This window comes from Helianthus annuus, chromosome 6, assembly GCF_002127325.2.
Source record: "Helianthus annuus cultivar XRQ/B chromosome 6, HanXRQr2.0-SUNRISE, whole genome shotgun sequence".
Taxonomy (NCBI): Eukaryota; Viridiplantae; Streptophyta; class Magnoliopsida; order Asterales; family Asteraceae; genus Helianthus; species Helianthus annuus.
Genome location: NC_035438.2, coordinates 53328316 through 53341245, shown reverse-complemented (window position 1 = coordinate 53341245; position 12930 = coordinate 53328316). Strand labels below are relative to the sequence as shown.

Here is a 12930-nt window from a genome sequence, read left to right as displayed (position 1 = left end):
GGCAGGAAGTGAGCTGATTTGGTCAAATGATCGACGATAACCCAGATGCTATCGTAACCTACGGTTGTACGTGGGAGTTTCGTTATGAAGTTCATGGCTATGCTCTCCCATTTCCACATTGGGATCACGGGTTGTTCAAGCAAGCCAGAGGGTCTTTGGTGCTCGGCCTTGACTTTCGAGCAAGTCAGGCATTTCCCAATGTAGAAAGCGATATCCCTCTTCATGCCCAGCCACCAATACTTGTAACAAAGGTCCTGGTACATCTTGTCGGCACCGGGATGAATAGAATATCGGGACTTATGGACTTCGTCCATCAAAATCTGTCGCAAATCGTTTCGCTTAGGGATCCAAATTCGGTCCAGATAGTGGAATATCCCATTTGATTTATTCACTAGCTGAGCTCCATCGTGATGAATTCTTTCCTTCTTCAAAGTACGCTCGGAAAAACATGCATGTTGGGCTTCGCGAATGAGAGACTCGAGATGATGCTGGGCTGGAACATTGTGGGTGCTATGCAAGTAGCTTCGTCTGCTGAGTGCGTCAACAACGACATTTGCTTTGCCAGGATGGTAACGAATCTCACAGTCATAATCGTTGAGAAATTCTACCCATCGGCGTTGACGCATATTAAGTTCTTTCTGGCTGAAGATGTGTTGTAGGCTCCTATGGTCGGTGAAGACCGTACACTTTGTACCGTAAAGGTAGTGTCGCCAAATCTTTAAAGCAAAAACAACTGCGCCTAGCTCGAGGTCATGGGTTGTATAGTTCCTCTCGTGGATCTTGAGCTGTCGAGACGCGTAAGCGATAACCTTATCCCGTTGCATGAGAACACAACCAACACCAAGGTTAGAGGCATCGCAATAGACAATGAAGTCATCGTTTCCGTCGGGTAAAGCAAGGACGGGAGCATTGCAAAGCATGTTCTTGAGGGTTCGGAAAGCAGACTCTTGTTCAGTTCCCCAAACAAAGGATATGTCTTTATGCATGAGAGAGGTACGCGGCACGGCGATTTTAGAGAACCCTTTGATAAATCGATGATAATAGCTCACTAGTCCAAGAAAAGAACGGACTTCAGACGGGATCTTAGGCATAACCCAACTCTTAACAGCTTCAATCTTCGCGGGATCGACATGAATACCTTGACTATTGACAATGTGACCGAGGAATTGAACCTCCTCCAGCCAAAATTCTCACTTGGAGAACTTGGCATAGAGTCGATTCCCCTGGAGTAGCTCGAGAACAAACATAGATGCTGCACATGTTTGGCTTTCGATTTTGAATAGATCAGGATATCGTCGATGAACACGATGACGAAGCGGTCCAGAAATGGTTTACACACGCGATTCATTAGATCCATGAAAACCGCGGGTGCGTTGGTTAAACCAAAAGGCATAACAACGAACTCATAATGGCCGTATCGAGTACGAAAAGCGGTTTTGGGTATATCCTCCTCTTGAATGCGTAGTTGGTGATAGCCTGAGCGTAGATCAATCTTGGAGAAACATGAAGCACCTTCTAGCTGATCAAACAAATCATCAATTCGAGGCAGGGGATAGCGATTCTTGATTGTCAACTTATTCAACTCCCGATAGTCGATGCACATCTTGAACGACCCATCCTTCTTTTTGACGAAAAGGACTGGTGCGCCCCATGGAGAGGTGCTTGGGTGAATGAAGCCTTTATCAAGTAATTCCTGGAGCTGACTCGAGAGTTCACGCATTTCTGACGGATTGAGTCGATAAGGAGCTTTAGCAACAGGGTTTGCTCCAGGAATGAGGTCGATACGAAAGTCGATATCATGACTCGGAGGTAAACATGGAAGTTCATCGGGAAACACACTTAGAAATTCACACACAACAGGTACTTGGCTTACCGCCATTCCTTTCTTTTCCTTCTCCGCTACTACAATGTTAGCCAAGAAAGCTTTGTATTCCTTGCGGAGACACTTGCTAGCTTGGACACACGACATGAGCTTGAGACTTTTCGACGTAGTTTCACCATAGACACATAATACATCACCATTCGCGAGCGAAAATCAAATCATCTTATCGAAGCACACAACTTCAGAAAGTTTTCGCGAAGAAAGTCCATGCCTACTATGATGTCAAAGCTTCCGAGCTGCATTGGAATAAGATCGATCGGAAAGATGTGATTGTTGAGCTCAACAGTATAATCACGAAGAACAGAATTAACGGCGACGGTTCTTCCGGTGGCGACTTCAACATCGAACGTTGAGGGGAGATGGGAGCGCTTACGATTAAGGAGCTTCTCGAACTCAAACGATACAAAACAGTTATCAGCTCCAGTATCAAACAAACATGATGCATAAATACCATTCACAAGGAACGTACCATTGACCACGTTGTTGTCAGCCTGGGCTTGGCGCACATTGATGTTGAAAGTTCTGGCACGGGCGGCTTGTTGCTGTTGTTGAGGCTGCTGTTGTTGAGGCTCTTGTTTCACAACCCTGTTCGGGCACATGTTCGGGAAATGGTTGGGATCACCACACGCGAAGCAGACTCTGGCGTTGACCGCGGGTGCCTGAGCCGCTTTTGGCCTTGAGGAGCTGGAAGCAGAGCTTGATGAGCAGTGGCTTGAGCTGGTGCTTGATGAGGACCTGTACGAAAGTTAGCGGTGAAGTGGCCGTACATGTTGCAATGTACTCAAAATCGGCAGGCGATACCCATCGGATGATGATAAGTACATGTCGGGCAGGCAGGGTGAGGGCCAGTGTAAGCACGTTTAGCAGGAGGTGCTTGAGTGACTGGTGCTGGAGCTGATCGGTGCTGAGGTTGCTGAGCTGGTACTGCTTGGAGTGGAGCAACGGTAGTGACAGCACAGTTCTTGTTGTTGGAGTTGCTGTTGTTGTTCTTCCTCTTGCGACGACAGGACTTTGACGATTGCGGAGCGGCGGCGGTGTGAGCGGTTGCTGCGGCGGTGGTAGCTTGATGCAGGTTCTTCGAATCTTTATCCCAAAAACCAGCTTTGACTCGCTTGTCGTTAATTTCAGCGGCAAGCAGGTAGGGTTCCTCGATTGTTGCTGGTTTTGAAGCATGCACAAAATCTGCAACACAGTCTGGCAGAGCTCGAATGTACTTCTTGATCGTCATTTCAGTAGTCTTGACTTGATCAGGACAGATAATACTGAGCTGCTTGAAGCGAGCAGTTAGAGCAGCGCTGTCTCCATCCTTCTGCTTGATGTGCCAGAATTCGTCCTCCAACTTTTGGCGCTCATGGGGAGGGCAGAACTCTTCGAGCATGACGTTCTTCAACTCATCCCACGACAGACCATAAGCTACATCGTTTCCGCGTTTGTTCCTCTCGGCCGTCAACCAGTCTAATGCGCGGGACTGGAAGACGCCGGTAGCATTCAGAGTACGAAGATTGTCAGGACATCCACTCTGACGCAGGGTGACCTCAATCGAATCGAACCATTGAAATAAAGCCGTAGGGCCTTCCTCGCCAGTGAATTCTTTCGGTCCGCATGCCTTAAACTGCTTGAAGCTAAACCCAGATTTTGGCGAGTCTGTCCTTGACTCTTCAGACGATTTGCTCATGTTCTCGTACAGTTCACTGACGACTTAAGGTACGACCTTCGCCATTTGCTTAGCGACCAGAGCGGCGAGGCGTTTATCTGCTTGCTTTCGGCGAGCAGCTTGAGTAGCGCGAGATCCAGATGACGACATTGTCTGCAACAGACATCGCCACAGGACTCAACACAATATAATCGAATCTCACCTCACACGCCTAACACTACTAAAGCTCAGGGACACGTATAATCACGTAACACTTAGGCACATATTCACAGATTCACAAAAGCACAGAAGCACGTAAGCACGTAAGGCACAGAAACACAGAAGCATATAAGCACATAATTCTCCTAGAAGCATAGAGAGGCAGTCAGAATACAGAAACCTATCATTCAAAGTCTGCGAGCGTTCGAGAATAGCGATTTCGAGTACACATCGAGTCGTATAGCATAAGCGAGCAGCGATTCGAGATAGGCGTGTAGTGTGGTTCGTGTGTTTTGATTGAAGCGAGAAGCGAAAAGCAAATAAATCACCAAAGTCGGAGCATATAAACAGTAAATCCATATAAACACACATAAAATCGGCAAATATCAGAGTCAGCAGTTGCGGGCTTAGAATCGAAACACATAAAAATCGGTGAAAATGCGAGATCGAAATCGAGTATAGATTGTCTAAGGCTTGATAGACATTGACAGCCCAAAGTGATTCAACTATTTACAAGGACTTTTCGTACACACTTTAGCCTTCGGAATTGTGCTCTCGCCTCGAATTTGGGCGAATGGCACGCATTCTTCCAGTTACAGTGTGCCTTCATGTCGTTGGAGTCCGTCGAGACTTTGGTGAGAGTTTTGTAAAACAAAATAGGGCGGAATAAATCGTCAAGGTTCGGGTTTCACCCCTAACTTAACAACCTTGTTCCTGTTTTGATAGAAATAGCGACGAAAATCCATGTTAAAGTACGGATTTCACTCCTGATTCAACACAAATTCTCGTGTTTTATAGATAAATACAGATCGAACAAGCAATTTGATCGAGAGTTTGTGGTCTTCACACCTAATCTCGACTAAATCACTCGTCTATTTTTGAATGTGTAGTGTTAGTGTAGTGCAAGCGAGGATACCGAGATGTAGCAACTTCTCCTGTTTGTACGAACCTACTTGCTATTTCTCTCGCACACAATCCATACAGGATATGCACAAGTCGGTCTGTTGGTACCTAACTATAGACTAGGTCGTTTCTAAGACATCGACCCGGACTAGGTCGAGTCTTGCCTAATTCCCTATAGTTATGGCTCTGATACCAATCCGTTACACCCCAACCGATGGCGGAAACATCGGGGCGTGGCACTGAGCGAAACAGATTGTCCAGAAGTTCCCATTACAACTATAATTACCAATTATTTAAGGCAACATGTCCCATACCATGTCATAAAAGATAACACAATTATTACAGACAAAATCCAGTCAAATTGTTCTGTTCCGATAACTCAGATTTCATAATACAGACATTTGTTTATTGGTTTCTAGACCTTTCCTAGCCTCGATTTCACAGCAAGCAAAGCATTCAAACATCTTAAGTACCTGCCACATACGTTAAAGTAAAAGTCAATACACTAAGAACGAGTAGGGGTCAGAACGAAATCCGATTCCATCGGTTTTGAGTGCATTGAGTGTAAAAGAGTTGAAAGAAAGTTAGAAACCATCTTTTAATCCTTTTTCACCGTGAATATGTTCAGATCTACACAAGATCTTTGTTGATTTGTGTGGAAATCATTCAGATCTAAGTTGTTCTTGGTGGATTGAAGCCAAAACATGAAGTTTATAAGAACACCATGATGACACTATCCTAGAACACCTCAAATCTAGTGATTTCACGGTTAAAAGTTAAGATTCAAAAGATAGAAAGGTGTAGGAGTGTGTATAGATTAAGAAAGTACAAGATTTAGGACGAGATCTTACCGGAATCGCGAGAAATCGAAGAAAAGGTGAGGTTGGAGTGCTGGTCGGACGAGAGAGTGTAGAAAAGGTAAGTTTGTGATGTTGGCAGGGGTATTTATAGGGTTTCCATAAAAGGAAAGGAGAGAAGGGAGCTGGTCGATCGAGTGGCATCCCTGGTCGGGTGGCAGCTCGATCGAGTTGCACCTTGATCGGGTGGCAGTCCGATCGGATGGCAGCTCGGTCGGCTGGCCACTCGATTGGAGTGCACGACGTGACAATTTTTGCAGTTTCGATTCGCGTGATGAGCGTTGCGATGCGATAGAGTTTCCTGTTCTAACTACTTTTAATCCCAACTACTATATCAACATACAATCATCCTAACTTAACTTGCGTTTAGCGTTTGCGATTCGATTGTGATTGCGTTTCGGTTGTTTTTCGATTATTCACCACATCATAACATAAATAAACATGCACAAGTAACACATAAGAGGCACACACACGTAAAACAATATTCATAAGGCATAATTCGAGTTGCGAGTGCGATTGCGATAATCGATAAAGCGATAAAATATGCGATAAACATCGACAAGTAGCGATTAAACCTCGATTTATTAACAACTACTCCACATAATACAACTATCGTAACAATTAAATAGACTAGCTACGAGTCAAAGAAGTCAAAACAGGAATTGACCAAGGAGCGACAGATCGCAATTAGCAATCTTTTCTTCCTTTGACTTCAATCTTGACTTTGACTTTGGCTTTCGAAACACGGGGTGTTACATATATCAATCGGGAACAATAAGGAAAGAGAAAACAAAAAAGAGTCGTGACGTGCTAAAAAAGACAACAAAACATGTTTTATATCAATCGGAAACAATAAAAGCAAACAACGATACCGGTGCCAATAACACTAACACTGATGCCAATATGGTTTCAAAATAGTAAATTATAACATAGTTTCGAAAAATAATATGCAATTTTAGTAAAGTTTGAAGCAATTAATCCATTTGGATTCTTTCGATATCTAGTAGGTAGTCTATTTTTTTAATTTAGTATTTTCATATGATCACTTATCTTCAATACATATGACCTTCAATACATAGTGCTTTGAAGGGCTTATACAAATTCGCTTACAAAATTAGTAAATTACTGCTCATCAAGTTGTTTGTTGTTATTATACAGTTAATAGTTAAAGTTAATTAACCAATAAAAATATATTAATTCTCATTTTTTCGTTTTAAAATTTGAAACACAAATTTGCAAGATATGAAATCTTTTATTCCCGTAGAATGCCTCTCTCTCCTAAATCGACTCACCATCTTCTTTTATGGGAAAAGATCAAATAGGAAGATTAATTTCGCTAGGAATGATAGGAAGCAATAAGAGGATGACATGTGACAAAGATGAAAAACATAAGGAGGGGTATTTTGGTCAAAACTCATCATCTTCAATAAAAACCCAGCATCTGCAATTCATTTCTCTTACCCACATACTCAAATCCACTATTTTCAAAACTATAAACTGCCACATCACAACCAACACCACCACCACCACCTCCACCACCACCACCACCACGACCTACGATCGCCACCATCTTGCCGGAAACTAGACCTGAAACCACCACCTTCAACCACCTGTTGGGTTTTTCAGATCTGACACCATCATTCCACCATCCACCGCCACCGCTCCACCGCCACCAGTTTCCCCACGGTGTATTAGAGTTCTTTTTCTGTCCACCGTCGTTAATCAGAGTTCTTTTGTAAGTTATGTTATATTTTATTTTCATTGCGTTTTAGTTATCAAACCTCAATTGCGTTTTTCACCTCATTATGTTTTAGTTAGAGTTCTTTTCATTTTTGTTCTTTTGGATGTTAAAACAGAGACATGGCCATGCTAAAATAGAAGCATGATCATGTTGGAACAAAGGTATGACCACGTTAAAACTCATTGCGTTTTAGAACCTGTAGTGCAAAGAACATGATCATGGTTGGACAGAGGCATGATCATGTTGGAACTAAGGCATACCCATGTTAAAACTACATTGCTTTTTAGAACCTATGTTAAAACTACATTGCTTTTTAGAACCTGTAGTGCAAAATATTGATTTTTGTTTCATTGCGTCTTACAACCTGGAGTGTAAAGAACATGTAGAAACATGGTCATGTTGGAACAAAAGCATGACCATATTAAAACATGGCCATGGCCATGTTAAAACTTCATTGATATTGATTTTTAGTTTTACTGCGTTTTACAAGCAAATAACATGATCATGCTAAAATAGAAACATGGTCATGTTGGAACAAAAGCATGACCATGTTAAAGCATAAACATGGCCATGTTAAAACTCTATTGCTTTTTAGAACCTACAGTGCAAAATATTGATTTTTGTTTTCATTGCGTTTTACAACCTGAGGTGCATAAAACATGATCATGCCAAAACAGAAGCATGGTCATGTTGGAACAAAAGCATGACCATGTTAAAACATAAACATGGCCATGTTAAAACTTCATTGTTTTTTAGAACTACAGTGCAAAATATTGATTTTTGGTTTCATTGCGTTTTACAAGCAAAGAACATGATCATGCTATAATAGAAGCATGGTCATGTTGGAACAAAAGTATGACCATGTTAAAACTTAAACATGGCTATGTTAAAACTCCATTGTGCAAAATATTGATTTTTGGTTTCATTGCGTTTTACAACCTGGGGTGCAAAGAACATGATCGTGCCAAAATAGAAGCATGGTCATGTTGGAACAAAAGCATGACCATGTTTAAACATGAACATGGCCATGTTAAAGCTTCATTGCTTTTTAGAATCTACAGTGCAAAATCTTGATTTTGGGTTTCATTGCGTTTTAGAACTGGAGTGTAAAATAACATCAAAGAACATGATCATGTTAAAAGGGAAGCATGATCATGTTGGAACAAAGACATGACCATGTTAAAACATAAACATGACCATGTTAAAACCTATTGCGTTTTAGAACCTGGGTTATAGTGTGTTGTTCTATCCATTGCGTTTTACGCATCTGGGTTTTCAAATTTTTTTTCAAAAGTATAGCAATAGTGTGCTCGTTTTAAAGATAAAAAAACGCTCGTTTTTATGGTGTAATTTTTATAAAAAAATATTGTCGTATGAAAAAGTTATTAACGTTTTAAAAACGATGGGGAATTGGAGGAGAGAGAAACTATTGACTTGAATGGACTAGAATACCATTAAACGAACTCACGCGCCTCTTTTTTTTGTTCACTTTCACGCATTTTAATCTCAGCCATTGATTAATTACATTGATGGTCAAGATTACTTCTTAGCCTTCCTAGCAAAATAAACTTCTAGTATATCCTCACCCCCTTCTTTTATTTCTTAAAACTTTCATCTTTCTCAAAACTCTCCTACAAAAATGATGATCAAATCAACAAATTCAACAATTAAAACTCACAAAAGCCAGTTGCAACAATAGAGCCACCACCGTCATCGACGACCCACCTCCGCCGTCGACGTCACCACCATGTACACCTACCTACGAACCCCCCGTCTACCGCCGTTGTCGTCCTAGCTTGTTCTCGCCAGCTAAGTTTTGAACCGCCCTCCCGTCGTCATGTCTTCTTCAAAATCATCGTAACTGCCGCCGCTAGGATTGACCTTCCGCCGATAGGATAGAACTGAAGACCATCACCGGATCGGAACACTGTGACGCCGTTTCCACCGCTGATGTTGTGTCGGAAGTCACCATTGCTAAGCGATGATAGCAAATTAGAGTCATGAATAGGGTTTGGAAACAGGTTATAAGATATTTAAAGGATCTGTATAGTTAAACGGGTTAGGCGGACCCGGATTGATAACAAATAACGTGGTGAGTTTTAGGCTGCCACATGTACAAATGAGTAAAAAATAAATAGGATTAAATGCCACATGTCAACATTATAGGGACAATTGTTGTATGAATGACACATCATCTAAAATACCTTTATTATATTAGTAAGTATAGATATAGATATTGGTTGTCGCAATGTAACATGTATATTGGTTTTTAAACTGGGGCCTATTTTTCGGCAAATAAGTTGTGGATCTGATCAGCGTTTTATTGCACGGATCTATGTTTAGTTCGAGATAACTGCTATTTGCTCATTAGACAAATGGCATCTTCGTAATACATTAAATATATATTACGAAGAAGCTTCTTTGAGGGGGAACTAAAAGGTTTACCGTAAAATCATCATTAATATCCGACTCTACGTCTGTTGTTAACTATGTTACAGGTTATCAGAATTCACATCATAGCACTAGACTTAATGCTAGGTGGACGAATATAACACCTTATGCTAGGTGGACGAATATAAATCTCATATTTGCTTCTGACATAGTTTGTTTCTTCTGTCATCAGCTCTTAATGACTGCCAATCAAATTATACGATGAGGTCGATTATTGCAGTTGTTGCATGCGCAGTTTGTTTTTATAGTATGACATCTTGTATGTACTCCTTTTTAAGGGAAGTTTAAATGAAATAAAAGTAATTTCTTGCAATGGCCACAGAAGTGGTCTTGTAAACAATCTTTACCTAAATCTTTTCATATCATTGCACTAATGATGCATATTTTACAAATCTGTTGCTAGTTGTACATAATTAGTTGCTAGCTTTGTTTAAAAATATAACCAAAGAATTATACTATGCAAAAGTAACTCATCTCAAGTCTCTCTTTATCCTCTTTTCATTCGTCTTCTTCGGATCAGATATATCCGACCATAAACCCACCTCTTTCCGGGACTTGAAGCCGATCTCTGCACATAAACAAGAATCACTCAGTAGATTCTATAAAAATAATAGATCACATCAAGTTATACAAAGAGACAACTACCTCAACTTTAGTGCGGAATTCTAATAAGCATTCACATACATGACAGTCAGCTTTATGTGGCGAATTACCAAACTCATTCGATTTCACAAACGCAAATACCTGAATATAAAAAGTTAAAAATTCATTTCAAGCTGTAAATCCATGCATCATGAGCCACTAAAACTGTAACATCCTGCTAGGAGCTCACATCTTCGTTAGTTAAAAACTAACCTCATCCCCGCAATTAGGACACGCCCCTTTTAACGCCACCAAGTCATTTTTCCATAAGCCTTGAAGTGCTCCAACTGTCGGGAATTAAGAGGGTGTAATTTTGATAAATCTTGAAAGAAATGGTATTTGAAAGTTAAAACTTAAAAAAAATTTCTTACACAACAATGCCATATATATAAAAGAATATGGTATATGTAAAAACAAGTATGATAACTTATTACCAGAAGCAGAGGCGATTGGATAACCGATCATGGGTCCGAGCATCATTACAAGCATGCCGTTGATCATAGCAATAAACTCAAGCAGAGGAGCAGCGGGTGAAAACTCGGAATCTTTTGCATCATTAAAGACTTTGCCAAAAGTGTAAACAACAGGTACAAGACAGGCTGAACTTCCGATCACAAGAAACAATAGCCACACACTTGCTAATGCAAAAACCTGAGAATGGTCTTCCTGCCCTACATCCATGTCATATAAAGTTATAATGGATGCTTGGTTTTAAGAGCGAGAAGCACACCGCTTTTCATACACGAGGCGCAATGTGCAGTGTGCTTATATAAGTTTTTTTTTCTATGTTCACAAGGTGCTTAAAAATTAGAGTAAAATGCACGGATAGTCCCTGTGGTTTGGTGAAATTTCACCTTTAGTCCTCAACTTTTCAAAATTACACTCTTAGTCCTTGTGGTTTTACAAGTTGTTACTCGGATAGTCCCCAAAGCGGATGGAAGTTAGTTTTTCTGGTTAAGTGGGTGTGAAATGACAAGGACTATCCGAGTAACAACTTGTCAAACCACAGGGACTATCCGAGTAACCTTCATCCGCTTTAGGGACTATCCGAGTAACAACTTGTCAAACCACAGGGACTATCCGAGTAACCTTCATCCGCTTTAGGGACTATCCGAGTAACAACTTGTCAAACCACAGGGACTAAGAGTGTAATTCTAAAAAGTTGGGGACTAAAGGTGAAATTTCACCAAACAACAGGGACTATCCGTGCATTTTACTTTAAAAGTTACACTAAAACCTTTTTTTTTTCTCAAGGGGGGCGGCTACCCCTGACTATATACCTTGGTCCGCCCCAGCTCTTTTTTCGACAAAGTTCACAAATCATGAAACATAATACATAACAGATTAAAACTGGAAACAAAAATTACCTGGGCATCAGCATAAGTTGACTGCTGTCGTAAACTGCAACGAGGATACTTGACGACATACTTTGATCCATACCATCGTAACTGTAACTGTTTCATTTCATTTCACTTTCTCAAATCAGCGATTCATATAAAGATTCATAGCAGCAAGCCGGCAATTGAAAACAAGGTTCAAGATTACCTCTACTCTATCAAACATGTCGTCAACAATCAAGGGTTTCCCACTATAGTACGAATTCTGTGCCTGATTCAAATATAGACCAATCATTAACACCCTCAAATAACATATACAAAAGTGAGTTTAAATGTTTTTGCTAGGATTGGATTTGCTATGCAAAAGGGGGTTGCAGCGTAACTTGTTTCCCATTTGCCTATGTGGAGACAATTACAATATATTCCAACAAAAATCATAACTAATACATTATATCCAGGAAATCCAATAGAGAACTCAATTTGATACATACTTGTCGATAAAAAGCCTCTAGAGTTTCTTTACTAGCCCTTTCAATAGGACCAACGAATATGCAAGAAGGACCCTCCACCAAAAGTTGAGCTGCAGATTGGCGGTCTTTATCGTTTCGAACGGAGAGTCCGTTTTTGATAGTTTTCTTGTAGGAGATACGAACCATCTGTGTGCGGCTGTTTCTTGAAAGATCGACGACAGTTGAGCTGATGACGTGAGAAGATGACACGTTTCCGGCAGCCATAATATTAATAAGAATAAACTTCCGTTGAAAGTTATCTCCGACGGTGGTAGTTGTAGCGTATGAGGAAGTGAAAGTAAGAAGGGAATTTTGGAGTTGATTTGTGGACAGTAATGGAGTGGAGGGTGTGGTTTGAAAACGAAACATTGACAACGGTGTTACAGATTTTCCCGCGTTTATGGGCCCACGTGAGGCATGTTTGGATTAGAGGTGCATAGAAAGCTGGAGTCGGTAAAAAATCCTGGTTTTTTTAATACACAGGTATTCTATACTACCGAAACTAACTCAACCGATAGGGCATAGATACAGTATGCATTTTGATCTCCATACCTGGAAATGAACTGAAACTGGAACTGATCATACCCAATTAATACGTGAAACGGAACAAGAACTGGAACCGGAACCGGAACCGATTATGCCCGATACATGTTTTAAGTTTATGCTAGTGTATTTGTTTTTTTTTTTTTTTTTACATTATACAATGCGCATTAAAACCTATATAAATTAGCAAGTTTTCTATGCATAAGGACTTGT

General features: G+C 40.7%; 1 protein-coding gene across 1 annotated transcript; it reads right to left on the bottom strand.

Moving 5' to 3' along the window:
* Positions 1–10016: 10016 nt before the first annotated feature.
* LOC110865495 lies at positions 10017–12576 on the bottom strand. Its single transcript, XM_022114754.2, has 7 exons — positions 12157–12576; positions 11874–11936; positions 11696–11782; positions 10763–10994; positions 10542–10615; positions 10332–10430; positions 10017–10254 (listed from the first exon to the last, which is right to left on the bottom strand). The coding sequence occupies exons 1-7, from the start codon at positions 12541–12543 to the stop codon at positions 10174–10176; spliced, it is 1023 nt and encodes a 340-aa protein (XP_021970446.1). The 5' UTR covers positions 12544–12576; the 3' UTR covers positions 10017–10173.
* Between the last annotated feature and the right edge of the window lie 354 nt (positions 12577–12930).